We start from the raw sequence: 16,800 nt of genomic DNA, 5'->3' as shown, positions 1-16,800 counted from the left end.
TCATGGAGAAAACAATGAATTTTCTTCTGCACTTCAGGATACAGAGTTAAAGGAATTGTCTAACCTCTATGCTAGTACAGCACCACCAATTCCAGCTTTCCAAAATATCAACTAATAAGCCACAGCCTCATCAAATGAGACAGTTAAAGGAGCTCTTTTGATTCAGTACCACCCTCAGTTCTATGTAGTAGGTATGTTTTCTGCTCCTAACAATAACCTCTACAGGATAGCAAAGACAGATGTAGAAATCCAGAACATGCTCAAGTTTCTCACAGAACTAACTCCAAGCTCCACCAGCTCACATTTTCCAGGCGCTGGAGATCCCCAGCTCAACTTCTGCTGCATTAGCCAAGTAAGGAATCTCTCTTAGAAAACTGTGTGGATTTATCGTACTTGGATGACCTCAGGAGGCAGCTTTTGTTTCCTCCTCCAAAGACATTCAACCTTTAACTCCTCTGGATGGTTTTTATTCCAACAGCTGAAGTCACTCCCTCTCCACTCTGCAGCCAGTCTCTTCTCAAGCACAGACCTCAGCTCGGTGCAGACCCAGGCTGGCAGATCAACATGTTCTTTTGACAAAATTTCCCACCCTTTGGGATGCAGTTCAACCATCCAGCTGGAAAAGCACATACTGTTGCTCCACCTGGATGTAGTCGCTACAGAATACCCCCGTGGCTGCCTGCGCTCACAAGAAGGACCCTACGTGCTTGCTCTGTAGCACATAGCATGGCCACTGGATGTCCACGATGCCCACATCACAGCTCTCCCACCACACCAGGACTGGTAGTGGCACCTCAACTGACAACAGCAAGCACGAAGCTGAACTGGGAACTAAAGGGTTACACAAACGGGCTTCTCAGCCAATATGCAAACACTCAGCATAGTCCTTCCTGTTCTCTGCAGAATGAACACATCAACTCTTCATACCCTTCCAAAGAGGAAACGTCTGCATTACTCACATCTGGCTGGCAGCACATGCAGAAGTTCGTACATTCTCAGCCCAGCACAGCCTTCGCTATTTCAATATCGTGCACCTTACTTCATTTTCCCTGCTTTCCAGCAGAGAAGGTGCATAGAAAACTCCAAGCTGATGCTCAAAATTCCTTAATGGGGAAACAAATCTAGCCTTTGTCACTTAGGAGAACACAAATAATGACTGCTGTAGCTACGGTTTCTTTCTCACACTCTGGTGACTGTGGTCACTGCCAGCAATGTCATTTCAGGAGCTGTATTTCCCCAGAAATGATCATATGTAGCACAAGGATCTCAGGGATCATGCAGAAGAGAGATGTGCAATTAATTTCCTCTGGAATGTTCAGTTTAGTAGCAGCAATTTGGTTCTTCCCCTCCTGGGAGGTCAGCTCTACTTACCGTTGCATTTATCTCATTACCTTTATTTGCTAGTTCTATAATGAAGAATGAGGCAAAACCATCACATGCCATGCTCAAGGTCGTCTGGTTTGTCTCAGGTGGTTTCCAGCTCCTTTCTTAGCTCACCCAGTTATGTGCAGAGTTAAAACTTTGCATCTCCAGCAACCACTCATCTCCTTGAGCTTACTCTTATTCTAGCGTCATCCATCTCTGTTTTGCTGTTATAATTAATTAGGGAATAACCTTGCTGTGACATTTAGTCTACAATGAACTACAGAGGTTAGATCAAGAGATGAGTTGCCAGTCCGTCTCACGGATGCAAAAAAGCACCTTTCCCATTTTGAATGTACAAAATATTCTCTTCCACTCTGAAAACAACTTGAAGCAGTCACTCAGAAAGAGTGTGTTAATATTATAAGCCTAATGAGGACCATCTAGATGCCGATGTTAACAATTTGCGCTGTTTGACTGAAAGCATCTTATTCTTCTGCCATCAGAGACATATGAGCAGAATCTCACCATTTCCACAAGTCCTGAGCACTAATGAACACCAAGATGGCCAGAGAAAAACATCAGTGGCAGCTTAGTTCAGAAGGGACAATCTTTGTACTGACATGCCTGGCAAGGACATTGGTAAAGAACAACTCTAGGAAATCATGGCTGAGTATTTCTAAACAAAATACATTTACAAGATTTCCAGCATCTTGGCGCTCACCTCTCACTTCCGGAATTTACACCAGTCTTGTGGGTTTAAGCTACAACATGAGAGCTGGGAGCCTCTAGTTCTGTTGCATTACCAACAACATTAGAGTTTCCAAAACATCACAAATGCATCTATATTCCTGGCAAAATGGGATAACGTGACTAGGATAAAAAATACAACCTCTAAAAGAAATCCTAGTAACCTGACAGTGACAACTAGAGCTTTTCAGACCCTGTACGCAAACTTTCACACACATATTCAATGCACTTTTTAGCATCCCTGTTACTTTCAATTGTCTCTTATAAAATATATATATTTTGTGGGTTCAAAATACCTTCCGCTGAGATCCCTCAGATTAACATGAGAACTGTGGAATTTATTTCTCTGGTAAACCAATTTTGGGCAGACAGACTCAGAAAGGTAAATGAACACAAATGGACTTTTCAATATTTTTAAGTCAGACTGCAGAATTTTAAGGTACAAATCACTACTGGGGCCATCTAATAGAATTGCTGATAGAATGGTAGTAGTAACTTCCCTGCACAAGAGAATCAGTCATAGAATCATAGACTGGGTTGGGTAGGAAGGGACCGCAAAGCCCATCCAGTTCCACCCCCTGCCATGGGCAGGGACACCTCCCACTGGATCGGGGGCTCCAAGCCCCATCCAACCTGGCCTTGAACACCCCCAGGGATGGGGCAGCCACCACTGCTCTGGGCATCCTGGGCCAGGGCATCTCCACCATCACAGGAAAATATTTCTTCCTAAGATTTCATCTCAATCTCCCTTTTTCAGCTGAAAACCATTCCCCCTCGTACTATCCCTGCCCTCCCTTATCAAGAGACCCTCTGCAGCTTTCCTAGAGCCCCTTTCAGGACTAGAAGCTGCTCTAAGGTCTGTCCACAGCCTCTTCTCCAAGCTGAACAACCCCAGCCCTCTCAGCCTGTCCTCATACAGGAGGTGCTCCAACCCTCAGATCATCTTTGTGGCCTCCTCTGGACCCGCTCCAACAGCTCCATGTCCTTCCTGTGCTGAGGAGTCCAGAACTGAACACAGGGCTCATGAGAGCAGAGCAGAGGGGCAGAATCCCCTCCCTGGCCCTGCTGATCCCACTGGTTTGGATTTTTGGGCTGCCAGCACACAGTGCTGGATCATGCTGAGCCTCTCGTCCACCAGCACCCCAAGTCCTTCTCTTCAGGACTGCCCTCAATCCATTCTCTGCCCAGCCTGTATTTGTACTTGTCCTGTATCTGTCCTCGAGTAACCCTACAGCAGCAATTAAAATTATACCCATACTAACCACTTCACACAAAAATGCAGAAAGACTCTCAAAATACAAGGAAAACAAAATTACGCAATCTCCTTTCATTTGACTTAGCGTCATAAAGACCTGAAAGCCCCAAACGCAGGAAAATAAACTCGGGGCAATGATTCCCACAAGTGTTTAAGTTTGAAAGCTTAAGGGCCACTTCATTTTGAAGACTGCATCATGCAGGAATCTCTGCTTCCCTTGCAGTCGGAGAAACACAACACATGAGCCAAGTACAAACCCAGATTTATGGCTCTGCAACTACAAGGGTCACGTCAGCTTTTAAGTCATGAAGACAGAGATATGGAGTAAAGGCAGCTCTGCAAGCAAACCTGGCCATCAGGAGTCCTGTGGCTGCCAGGATTGCAAATAGCAAGTCACGCAGAAGATCTGTGGGGAGAGCAACAAAGTGGAGAGGGCAGCAGAATGAAGAGATCAAGAAAGGTCTCTGGCTCGTTAAATTTTTTTCTGCTTTCCCAGCTTCTCCTGCCTCTTTCATGTTTAATAAACTACAGTTCCCCCCATTTTCCACAGCCCTCCTGCACAGAGCAGGGAACGCTGGCTGCAGGAGGGCGCAGACTCCGCTTGATTAGACGGCTGAAATCAAACATGCATTTTTGTTCTGCTTCCTAGTCATACCTGATTATCCCCCACTTTGATGCTGCTCAGGGGAACGCAGTGCACAGAAGTGATTTACTAATTATGGGACAAATTCTGCAGGCCTCCTTCTCAAAAAGTTTCTGTGAAGTCAATGGGATTAACCACCACAGCAAGAGCTCAGTCATTTGGGCTCCAAGCAGGGGATGGTGCTTGGATCAGAGAGAACACGAGCTTCCTCTGGACCCAAACCCATATCAACGTGAGCCCCTTCTCTCCAGTCTTTCACGGTTCTGTCACAGGAGACCTTGCAACCCCAGAGGACACTGAGCCCAAGGCATCCGACTTCTCCTCTTAGACATGCAGGTTTGTTTTCATCACCAATGTTACAGCGCAATGGAGATATTAGGGAGAGAATAGAATTTGGGAGTTCGCATGCAGCCAGCCCTCTCCTGAACTTTCTTTAAGACCTCCAAATAACAGCACAGATGCCTCTGGCATGCCCAGTATTTACATTAAACCAACTTCATTACGAACATAGCCGTGTTCCCAAACTTACGCCGCCCAAGAGCAGGTGAGGCAAACTCTTTGCAGACTGGTTTAAACTTACCACACAGCCCATTCTTTTCCCAGACTGGGGAGGGTGAAGCATGAGAATGCTGTGAATTCCCCAATGTTTATCTTGCTCAACGAGTTTTATTTAACCGCATCGTTAGGTCACCCTCAAATTCCCCCGAACAAAGAGGGGAAAAACCCGCAGAAAAGGGTGTGGCTTCACCAGCAGAAAGAAGGGGCTTTGTTTCCTTGACGCACAGTTCAAAAAATGCACACATTTACCAATCCAAATTAATCCCAATAAACACAGAGCTGCAGCGCAGGAAAACTGGAGTCTCTGAAAATATTTAATCGGTCCAGCGAGGCTGCAAAGACATTCGTTAGCACTGCCTGGTGTGAGGCAAACGTGCTCCCCAGAGCTGTATGCCTTTAAAATCCTCACACCAGCACCCAGCTGCACCTTTAGTAACACAGAAGGTTTCTTGTCTAAATGACAGTTTCTCTTAAAGTGTGTGGGAGAGGGAGGGGAATAGAGGACTCGCTCCCTTCCTTTGCTACGCTGCTCTGTAATTTATGGATTAGTCTTGCAATTGTTCTACTGCTACAGCATTTGCTTGCAAAGGAAACCTCTTCTCTGTGCAGCTATTTAGGTTAAAAAGTAACCTCATTAGATTCCCAATGCTTTGAAGACAAATTTCAGTTGCTTCCCCTACTGGAAACCTTGCCAGCTGAACCTTTCTCCTCCCCACTCTCCCCCCCTGCCCCACGTTCTTTCAAAGCAGCCAGGATCCATCCAATACAGACAAAAATCACCCTGTCTAGAGGAGCTGACTGCTGGCGTGTTTTCAAATACCTCTCCCTTCAACAGCAAGCAGCCTGCATCTCAGATTTGCTATATATAATATTGAGTATTTCTGATGCAGCACAGCCATTAAGGATCTGTTTCCCTTTCCTGTGTGCTCACAGATTTGAGGCCTTTGAATTTTAAAAAACATTTGCAACGAGCTCCTACAATCATTACCCCCCTAAACCATTTACTTCCCCTTTTCCTGGCCTCTTTATTATTTATTTAACCAGATCAAAGGGCCTTTTCATCAGGCTTGTATGCTGCTGAAGTCATTTCAGATCACAAACAATGGTGGACAAACTCTGAAAATAGCTCTCCATAGGACTAGGAAGGTTCTGAGTAGATTCAAATTCCCCAAAGCTCAGACTCTGTTCCCAAATACAGGCTTGTTTCTTCGCGCTCCCCTCAAAACACAACACAATATATGCAAAGATAAATGCACAGAGACCTCATCATTTACTTATGCAGCAACACCCTCCTGTTGCTTCTTCGTTTACCCTTTTAGCTTCAAAACGGGGCAAAAATCATTATACCAAACCCCACCTGGTTTTGGATAGAGATGAGATGGTAAGGAAACAGGGAAAGTAAAGACATATTTTTAGCCTAGCTGAATAAAACTTCATCTTCACCCACACAGACATAGGTGTTTGGCTCAAGCCAAATCCAGTTCCTTATCCAGAAGGAACCAGAACAGGCTTAGATTTCAAATAATGCAAGGAAAAGTGTCAAAAGCCAAACAAGCAAGCCTGGCGTGAGACACAAAGCACACTCCATTTTCCATCCCTACACTTCCATCCACTGACAATAGAATTTGAAAAACTCCAAAGGAACTCGGGTGATTTTTGTTACCTGCACCATTATTGCTTTCATTCACTTTCTCCCTTCCTACATAGCATTTAGATATAGTTCAAACCTAAAAAAAACCCTTTTGCCTGGGCAGATGTAATTAAAGAACAGCTTAAGTCTCGCAATAAGTAACTGCAAGTTTCTACAATGAATCACACCATAACTTTGGCTTTCACAGCAAACCTTTTGTAAGGCTCTGGAGCCTCAGCATTAACTTCCCCCTGCCATAAAATCAAGCTGGCTTGGCTTGGGTTTTTTTTTTAAGTATCAGGCCTCTCCAGGTAAGCTACTGAAGCAGGTTACAGCTCTTCCTGACACACTCTGCAGCTGAACACAATATGTCATCTCACCTAGTAAAGATGGGATCTTTGCTGAAAGAAAACCTGCCTCAGGAGCGAGGGCAATGGACTGAGTTTTATCCTGTCTTTCCTTACACAGCTGTCATGGTTTGTTTTAAGATCTCGCTTACCTGACTGACCCATACTCAGGGGGATGCTGGTACCTCATCATGGGCCCATCAGATCTTCCCTGCTGGCTCATGCGATGGTCACTATAGAAATGTCCCGAGTCCTGAGGTTTGCAGTTCATAGACGGGGTGGACACGTTTTTGTACGGGTACTCTGGAGGAGGACCCCGCTGCTCCATTGCTTTCATGTTGGGCTGGGAAGGGGGTTGCACTGAGTTCTTGTAGAACTCATTGGAGCCAGAATTTTTATAAGGGTCGCTGGACTGCTGAGGAGAAAGCGGAGAGAGGGGGGAGAGCGGCGCGCTCGTGACAGGCGCGTGGGCCTTGACGCCACTGGTGGCCAAGGACAGCTGCATCAGCCTCTCACTCAAGGAGCGGACGTGCCCTTGCTTGAGGTCCTTAAGTCCTTCATCCTGGTGGACCTTCCCCGGGCTCACCCGCTGAACCGTGGGCCGCCCTTCAGTCCTCATCTTTTGGTTGGTGACCCCCGTTACGTAAAAGGCTGCCCCGACGCTAGCGTGCGGCTGGCCCCTGAAATACTGCGACTGGACTTTGGCTTCCTCATAGGTCGGGAGATCCTCGCTGTTCTGAAGCCGCGGGGAGAGCTGCTTCTCCATGATGCTGTTGTCCACCTGTATCTCCTGGCCCTGGGGCTCCTGCCGGGCAGCATGAGTGACGAGCTGGTGGTCCTGGGAGCTCAGCCCTTCGTTCTGAGACGCCGGGCTCCCAGTGCTGGTGAAAGGGGGGGCATTTCCCGTGGCTTGCTGGTGTAAGGCAAGAAGGTTACGGTTGTCATTTGGGTTTCCGTATCTGAGCTGCTCCTGCAGCAGGCGCTGTAAAACTGTCGTAGCTGCTTGCTCTTCTGAATTCCTCATCTCAAACTGTGGTGCCTTTTAGGTGGAATGTAAAAGCTGCCCTTGACCTAAGGGAAGGAGACACGGCTATTAGCGCCTGAGTGGATCAAGCAAGAGACATTTAAGAGCAATGGCTTGAAATACAGAAAAAAAAAAAGCAGGTTAGATTACCAAAGGTTCCCATAACAATGGGGGTCATTAAGGCCCTTGACCTCAGAAGGATTTGCATGCCAGGGGGCAAAGCTTCGAAAGGTGATGAAAGGTGACTTGCAAATTTATAGGAATATCAATCGACTGCAAGCTGAAGGGATGCATGCAAGAATACCACAGACAGCAAGTCTGCATTTGGGCACAAAGGAGACCTATAATTCACACAATGATGGTAAAAATGCCCAGGAACCTGTTTGCTTTACACTTAAGGCTACCAACAGTGAAAGATATTTTCCTATATTTGCAGGCAGTCAAGGATTGCAGGGTGAAATCTGCAATTTGTCAGTTTTACAGAGGAATAAGAAACAAAAAAGGCCCGTTGAGATAGTATATGGTTCAAAGGAAGTAAGGAAATCTCTTAGCTTACATTGTTTAAAGCAATTACGGAATACCTCGTTAGCCAGCAGGTTTTTAGAGTTATGAAATACCCCGAATGAGATCAGCACCTCATCTCCCTGCTGCAGCAAACACTGCCTACTGGTGCAAGTGAGGACTCTCTAACTTCCTGCTACACAAAGGCAACCAAATCCTCACACATCTAAATATCATCAGCTGAAAGCAAGCAAATACAAGAGAAAAAAAAAAAAAGAGTTGTCTGACCTAAGGAGCAGCAAAAGACTCCTGAGCGGCAGGAAAAAACACAGTGTACCAATGAGAAAAACACAAAGAGCCAATGTGGAGCACATCCTAAATACAGATTAAGCCAAGGACCAACTCTCAATCTCCCAGTGGAGTAAGAAATTTGTCATGGAAACTCAAGCCCATTCGCCTTGCCCGAGTTAAAATTAATGACACCTTGGAGACATTAAACTAAAAGCAGAGCTACTTTTGAGCTGGAGCAGTTCAGAACAGAGAGCGTGCTTTACTTGTGGGTTAAGTGAAGCTCTGCCCTGACAGCAGAATGTACATTAGTATTCTAGCATTTCATTTTAACTCCTTTTTTCTGTATAACATGGTCCCCTAGCAAGAGGTAACTTGCTCCCAACAGCTTGTTCCTGGAAGAAGCAGGGATGGACAGCAAGAGTCAGGAATCTTGAAGGGTCTGTTTTGTTCTGTGTCTCTACAACTGCTCTGTTTCCTACTGCAGGAGCCTACACCTGGATCATAAGTCCTCCACACATCAGGCAGGCAGGACCCTTCTGCAAATGTTAATGGCAAGAAAGTTGAAATCCGCCTCACTGCAGGAATCCTCACCAAACTACAATTCAGACCCTGTTAAGTGCTCAAGAACACAATGCTTCTGAAATCCTGTTTGAAGTGCACATACCTATTTCCTTCAGCTGGACTTCCTTGGTAAGGAGAAGCAGTTCTGCCACATGGGGGGACACAGCCTTCCTCCAACAAGTCCAAAATCTCCACTCAGAGATGGCTTCAGTCTCCTCTTCAGCACATCAGATCACTTGATACCGTCTTCACGTCCAAAATAATTCTGAGGAAAGCATTGAAAACATCATTTTAAAAAGCAGATGAGACCCTTGAAATAATAAACCTTGGCCCATACTTCAGAATTTTTTTTAGCTTCTTGTTTTCTCCCAGAGCGCAACAATTGTGATCCCTTTAGGATGAATGAACCCCTCTGGCCTTAGCAATCTACTCCAGCTGCTAGTTTAATCACAACAATTTCTGCTCCAATATTAAATGTTGCCAAGTAACGCTCTATCCCATCTGTGCCTGCAAGTTAGAGAGTGATTAAAACCCGCTAATTCTTTAACTCCATTATTTTAATTTTTTTGCTCAGAACAAAAGCTGCAGCACAGATGATGATACCCTGCGCTTATGGCTCCTTTTCCAGTGGTGCTGTGTATTTCAAACTATATCAGCAGAAACCCTTTGATGAAAGCTGATACAGTTAGATGCTTTACAAATGTCAACAAATTACACCTCAGAGATGACGGTGAGGATGATCAGTATAAGAATATTGGCTTTATTTTACAGACTGGAAAAATGAGGGGAAGAAAAGGACACGGACAAACTATATGCCAGAAATACAGTGCAGAGCACAGCTCTAATTCCCCAAACATTCTTTAATTACATTACTTCTCTCTTTCAGAATATAAAGCACCTAAGAAACTTTAACCATTGAGGGGAGAGTCAGGAGAACGCAGAAAAATGTGTAATTTGGCACGTTTTTCAAGAAGCACTTAAACCTACGACTGAAGGTATCCTAAAGAAAAAGGCAAACAAAGCAAAGTCAAACGTACTTGTGCGCTGGGTGTGCTTACGCTTTAAGGGCAGGCAATTAAAACAGAACCAGTGAAATTAAAAATATTCATTGACATGTATAATTTAACTTAATTTCCTGGAATGTTGCAAAAAAATAAAGTGAACAGAGGTAGTGAAGGAATGCAGACGTGGATACTTCTGTCTCTGTCTTATTGTGGCACACATCCACACCCAAGAGAAATTATCTCAGATCTGCAAGTTAAATACTTGAGGTGTCAACAGCAATTCCAAGGCACATGAACGATATCTAACCGGAGAACAAGGCTGTCTTGTGTGGTATGGGACTTCAAGATGGTGGTTGAAAAAAACAGCTAATGTCAAATTCTTAACTGGTGACTTAGCACAAACGGGATATATTGAAACCAGCTGCCAGCAAATATGCAGTAAAGAACCTTTAAACCAGGCATTAAGATAGCAGATAACTAAAGCAATTCCTAGCCTCTTTTCCCAGTGTTGCACAACAGACATTACAGGATTCCTTGTCCTCCTCACACCATCACTGATGATTCTTATTTCTTCTTTTTTTAAAAAAACAAAGTTGCTCTAAGCAACCCTTTTATTACACAATATGATGCCGCCTTTCCACCCAAAGACTTCTTTTGTCTCAATTGGAAAAATCTAAGGGGGGTAGGGGCGGTGTTTATTTTTTTAACACAAAGATACAACCCAGCTTGAGATTCTGCCTTAAAAGATTTTCTCAACAGACAAATTCAATCTGTGCATGTTTAACTCCTGCAAACGTCTGAGGAATTCTGTATGCAACCATTTCACACACAGAGTTTCACTTCACAGCAATACAGGCTTGTTCTGCGGATCCGATGAAGGGAGGGCACAGTTCACACAGTTCCATTTGCTGGAACTGAATCCTACTGACTTTAGTGGGGATGTAAACTAGGAATCAGCCTGGAAATCCAAACCAAAAGGTGAACCGAGATACAATATCAACATATTCTGTCCAACAAATCTACTTTCTTTAAATACCAACTGTGAGCATTAAGCCTGTTTTTTCTAGTTTTATCCCATTATTTTTAATTGACAAAGAAAATCTTGTGCAACTAACTTGGGTGGCAGCATTCCTGGAATCTGCTTTCTGAGCAAGCTGGAAACTCACAGCAGAACCAGTGAGTTAACTTTTTTTTTTATGTAATGAAACACAAAAATGAACAGTGCAATCGGCACTGAAGCCCATGTGTTATTTATTTGGCCACCAAATTATCTTTGTATTAGGCTCTTCCAGCAATTTCGGCTTTTAGTACAACAGAGATGGAAATTAGTGAAGTGCATTAGAGAAGTTGTTATGACAGAGCTGGAAGGATACTGGAATAGGTTCTGTAGACATTTTAAATAGACATATTTGGGGGTTTAGCCTAAACCTACTAAGCTGGATAGGGCTGAATTCAGATCAGCAACAACTCTACAAAACTGTACTGGTTCAGGGACTGTATGGCGCACTCTTCATCACCACAAAGCCTAGAAACACCTTGCTTTTCAAGCGGAGAATCCAGTTTTAGAGCAATCCTGTTCCAAGGAACCACTGTGAGGGAGATGTCCCAGGCTGAACTGATTTCTTAGTTTGTTCCTGAGCATCACAGCTCTATTGTCTTACTATCAAAGTATTCGTGGTAACCTTGTATCTGCACGTTCTTGAGCGAAATGTGAGAGTCTAGAATTCGTAGAATACAGGAATTGCAAATCATGTTGCACACGACCATGCTGAGATCAAGAATGAGCATAAAAAGGGAGGTACTGCAGGTACAGTTTAAGGAAGAAAAGTCCTATGTTTGCAGGGCATTGTGTAAAAACTCAGTTAGCTGAGGTTTCTGTCTTAAACGTCAAGTAATTATGCACAGGAACCTTGCCAGTCCCTCATGAGGAAGAAAGATTAATGAAGAATTTAAAATGATAATACTGCCAGGCTGTAAAGGAACCAAAGCAGCGCATTTCTGTATAGCATGCAAATATTTTTCAGCATTATAAAAATAAGCAAGCTTAGACAAGTGAGCTGCTCACCACCGTTTGATGAGTGGCTATAATGCTATAGCTCAATTAACCTGCATGGAGCAATAATAACCTCACAAGCAAAGAGAAGCATCTTTCTTTAGCTTGTGAAACAAAGAGGAATGCAAGAGTCCCTGCGAGGCCAGCCTGTACATACTTGCCCAGAACTACTGCTTAGCCAAGAAGCTAATTAGCTTACGCATCAGGTGGGATGGGAACGGGGAACAGGTTCACCACCTCAAAAGAGCTGGAGGACAGTTAAGCACTTTCAGTTTTACTACTAAATTTTGTGTCACTAATACACACAACAATCCAGGGACAGTGACAAACTTCAAAGTCACGTGTAAATTCTGCTGATTCTGTGTTTTTCCTTAGAAGATGTGCATGCAGTGCTGCCTGTCCTTGCCGGCAACAGGAGATGGGGCGCTCTAGGTGAAGTCTTAGGTTGTTTCTTTAGGTGCAGAGGTATCTTCAGACACACCTGCACAATACAGCAGAGGAGGGGAACGCAAAATAAGAGATAGCATGGAAAGGACTGGCTGTGAAGTCCCTGAGCAATCTCAGAGCCCGGCTCTGTTCCACACACACACCCACTCTGAAGTGGCCAGGAGCACCAGACTCACAAGGGCGAGTTCCACAGTTATTTAATTAATACTGCAGGTTATCACTGGATGTTCTTCATTTCATTTCAGCCTTACCCAAGGGGAGGAAGGGAGACAAGACATTCTGGGATAGACCTCGAGAATAAAGGTTCCCAACGTCTGGCACCAACACCCAGACCTGCAAGGCAGCACACAACAAATCCCAGAGCTGTGATAGCATTTTAGCACCTGCTCCTAACTGAAAGTGGGTTTCAGGCTGCAATCATAAACACCTGCCCAGCTTTAATCCAACCATCCTGTCCCTGCTCGTCTGGATCTGCTGACTGCAGCTCAGGTGAGCTGGGAGGGTGACACTGAGCAGGTGCATGGAGCAGCGCCAACGTTACTCTTCATTCCAGAAGGACAGAGTCACCGGGCAAACAAGAAAAACTTCCTTCTTTTAACGAAAAACAAGAACAATGTCACCCAGAGGGGTGCAAGTAATACGCATACCCATTATATTAGATCATCAGGATACTACAGCAAGAAGCCACCAGAACACTCAAAGGTTGATCACGGTTATATATTCAATCTCTGGGCCAAACCAAGTCCACCTTCAGCAAGAGCTATATCAGCTCACCCACAGCCACTAACCCTTCACCTTAAATGCTCATGGTATTAGGGTTTGGGCACAGAACAGGACAAGAAAGCCTGGCAGGCCTGAAGAAAACGCAGCAACTCAATTAGTCTGGTTTGAGATAAATAAGACATCCACATACCAGGGCCCCTCTACACAACTTCTCCAACAAAAAAACTGAAAAGACCTTACTTGACCTTTGAATTACTGCTCCCTTACTATAAGGTATCAATTTCTTTACAAGGAAGTACCTATAATCTTCACCAACATAATTTAGGTTTTATATTACAAAGGAGGGGGAAAAAAAAAGACAAGAACAAACACTTGCAGAGCCTGGTATAAACAGGAATGCTTCATGGGTTTTAAGAGCTTTGATAAGAATGCTATGGAATTTTAAGTTCCTCCATAAAACTTCAAAAATCAGAGAGGTGGGATTTATTCTGAATATACAGGTCCAATAGCAAAAACAGCCTAGGTATATTCACGCAACTGTTTTCATTTGGAATTTCTATGTGAATACATGCCACCATTCAGTTATTTAAACTGCTTTGCAACACCACCAAGCACTTCCCACATACCTGCAGACACAACCCTTCAATGGCACGTACTGCCGTTTCTACATATTTAATGGAACACTAATGCCAGCTCAGGCAATGGGAGCTCTGCTGCTAACTCCAAAAGACCAAGAGATCACCTTCGAGATGTCCTCTTGATAAAACCAGATCCAGTTTAGTCACATCAGGTCTCATTTCAGAGGACTGCCTCCTGTTGGGTACCAAGCAAGACCATTCTGCTTTGAACTTCACAGATTTCCAGTAATTATGCTTACAGAACTGGGGAATTGCTGTAAACCCAAGCCACAATTTTAATTCAATATTAAGCTGTGCTTTGTCTTTTAAGAATGCTCCACTTCTCACTGCTGCTAGTGCTCCAGCAGCGCCCTGCTGCTGTCGTCAACAGCCCCTGTCCCACAACTATCCCAAGTATGCCTCGGCACCATTTCCATTGCATTGTGTGGTTTCTCCATTCCTTCACTGATTTAGTCCAGGCCTCTCCTCGGGGCTCTCAGATAATGAAAACCATGTGAGAGTAAAATGTAATCTTCAAACACGCAAACCAGCTTCATGTGCACTATCAGAAGGCAGCAAAATGTTGACAGTGCATCATTTGTCCCTGCCGATAGGATCAGGCTGTTTTAATTGCTGGAGCGATAAAAACAGATTAGAATCACCACGTACATCAAAAATAAAGTCAAAATTCGAACCTAAAAGCTTCAGTCCTGAAAACAATGGCAATACACTCCCTAAGCAGATGTATCCCTTTTATGCTACCTTAAGGTAGTTTTTCCTCATGTGTCAGTCGTGACATCCTGAAACTTCATATCTTACGTTGAAAGGAATAAAAACCGAAGGTGGGGAAGGGCGTAGAGAAGAAAACAATCACAACGGCCTAAGTTTGACGTGGAATTTTCTGGTTTTTTCTAGCATTACCACAATTTAAACTGTTTTAAGCTCCCATATGGAGGAGCTCTTATTTCACAAAGCAGAATTATCAGGACTAGTCCAAGACTATAGAAAGCAAGCAGGCATGGGCCTTTGCTTTTCAAAGGGGTGGAGGGTTTTTGCTTTGGTTTTTTTTCTTCTTTTTTTCTTTTTCTGCCTTTTTTTCCCTTCCTTTTTTCTTTGTCTGCCTTTTTTTCCCTTCCTTTTCTTTTTTCCTCCTTCTTTCTTCTCTTTCTTCTTTCTTTCTTTTTATCTTTACGAAAAGAAACAGTTAAAATACAGTCAGCTGGCCATGCTCATTCTAAGAGGCTCTGGCTTAAGGAAGGGAACAAGCCTAACACAGTCCTGGGACAACCCTTTATCAAGCAGCAAGCCAATTCCGTGATCACAACGGGCAGCACTCGTTAAAAAGATGGAACTGCGTTGTTTTGGTTTTTTTTAAAGTAAAACCCAACTGAAGATCCAGACCACCAAATTTTTAGAAAGCAGAGTTGTTATAAAGAAAAACACCAAAACCACTTTTATCATAACTGCCTGGGTTTTCCATGTGCACCTTGTAAAAACCTTTAATTACTTGTAAGATGATTAATTACGCCTCACCGCCACACTGGGAGGAAGATATTACCACGTTCATTCTAGTGCAGCGTTGGTTGGCTCAGTCCTGGCCTGCGTTTATGTTGCTGTTGCCACAACTATGTCACTCGGGGAACTGATTTCTTCCAATGTAACTACTCCAGCAACCGCTCCGAAGCAGATGCAGTTACACTGGGAAATAATTTAGGTTTATTACTTAGGAAACCTTGTGTAAACTGTACCAGCAAAACTCCTTCCTTGCTAATATAAACTCTGTCATTGCTAGAAAGGTTTTGCATAATAACTGGAGCAGCAAAAATTTTAAGCACAGATCCTACCCAAATGGTTTTGATTAACGGTTGGACTCGATGATCCGGTGGGTCTCTTCCAACCTGGTTATTCTGTGATTCTGTGATTCTGTGATTGAGGTTGTAGGCAGCCCAGAGTTTGTGCAAGCAAAAGATGGGAATTTTCAGAGTGTTTTCTACAGCTGGAGAAGACACTTCAGCAAGGCATCCCTGGCAGCTGCAGAAACAAAAATTTAGAGCTAGATGATATTTCCTGATGAGGGAAATGTGCATGTTCATGTTTCGATGGTGCGGTGTCAGCAGCTAATAACACACCCTGATGCCACTTGAGCACCAAGATGTGCTAAAATGAACCTCACCGCGCAGAAACCACAGGTAACACACTGCTCCTTAAGCACAAATCCAAAGCGATTAACCTTGGCCCCGCTGTCATTCGGAGCTGGAGTCAAAGCCAGCGGTGCTTGCAGCAGGAAACGCACCGAGCTCTCCGCTGCCTCAGGAATGCGACTGCTAGGGCCTCACTCGGGCTGGAAAACCCGCTGTCCTGTGTCTCGCATGGCAACAAGCAGCTGAAGTGCTTCCTCGGAGCCGCCTGCCTCCCACAAGCACCATCTTGGGCCCTGATCTCCATTTCAGCCTTTTGAGACCGTTCCTCGGAAACGTCCCTTCCGAGGGCCAGTTTGGGACAGGGCCAGTGGCCTCCCATGCAAATCTTCCCTCGCCATCCCTGCTTCCCCAGATCAGAAACACACTGGGCTTTTGCCAGGTAGTAAATCCACTCTTCCCCCACGGGTGCTTGGATTTATTTATTACTTTTCCTTTTATTACACAGATCCAAGTGCCCCACGCTCAATCCCAACTGTGCAACAGCAAAAGTTGTTTTTTCACGTACCTTTGGAGCCCTTTCCTCTGCCCGCCCTCTCTGGTTCCCTGCTCTCACCCAAAGGAAGGGCAGAAGGGATTACATAATTGCTCTCAGTCTCTCCCAACCTTTATTATTCTGCAGTACAAAGTGTTTCAAATTTGGTTTCACCTGATACAAATATCAGCACTGGGGTGTGATGGTTCCAGTAACATAGAGGTCACCAGTTCCTCATGCACCTCTTACGTTGCTTTTGTCTTCTGTGGCTTCAGAAATATGGACAAGGTTTCAGCCTTGTTTCTTTTCAAAAAGACAATGGGAAAACTAGGAAGATCTGTTTTCCCACCCTGTTTTTCCC

At 44.4% G+C, this 16,800-nt stretch overlaps 2 protein-coding genes across 4 annotated transcripts in view; one reads left to right on the top strand and one right to left on the bottom strand.

Annotated features, from left to right (window-relative positions):
- The window catches only part of ATRX (ATRX chromatin remodeler), a 478,294-nt gene that overhangs the window by 281,374 nt on the left and 180,120 nt on the right, over window positions 1–16,800 (top strand). The gene's annotated exons all lie outside the window — the stretch shown is intronic.
- Window positions 1–16,800, bottom strand: part of AMOT (angiomotin) — a 65,429-nt gene that overhangs the window by 28,085 nt on the left and 20,544 nt on the right. For 2 of the 3 annotated variants that reach the window (XM_069867799.1, XM_069867797.1), the window contains exons 2-3: window positions 9,026–9,187; window positions 6,698–7,616 (exon numbers count right to left, since the gene is read on the bottom strand). In XM_069867799.1, coding sequence (XP_069723900.1) covers window positions 6,698–7,569 — 872 coding nt within the window. In that variant the 5' untranslated portion in view covers window positions 7,570–7,616; window positions 9,026–9,187. Of the gene's footprint in view, window positions 1–6,697; window positions 7,617–9,025; window positions 9,188–15,324; window positions 15,424–16,800 lie in introns of those variants that run through there. The other variant, XM_069867800.1, reaches the window with a different exon arrangement.

The sequence above is a fragment of the Phaenicophaeus curvirostris genome, chromosome 13, assembly GCF_032191515.1.
Source record: "Phaenicophaeus curvirostris isolate KB17595 chromosome 13, BPBGC_Pcur_1.0, whole genome shotgun sequence".
NCBI classification, from domain to species: domain Eukaryota; kingdom Metazoa; phylum Chordata; class Aves; order Cuculiformes; family Cuculidae; genus Phaenicophaeus; species Phaenicophaeus curvirostris.
This window is presented reverse-complemented; position numbering and strand designations above follow the sequence as displayed.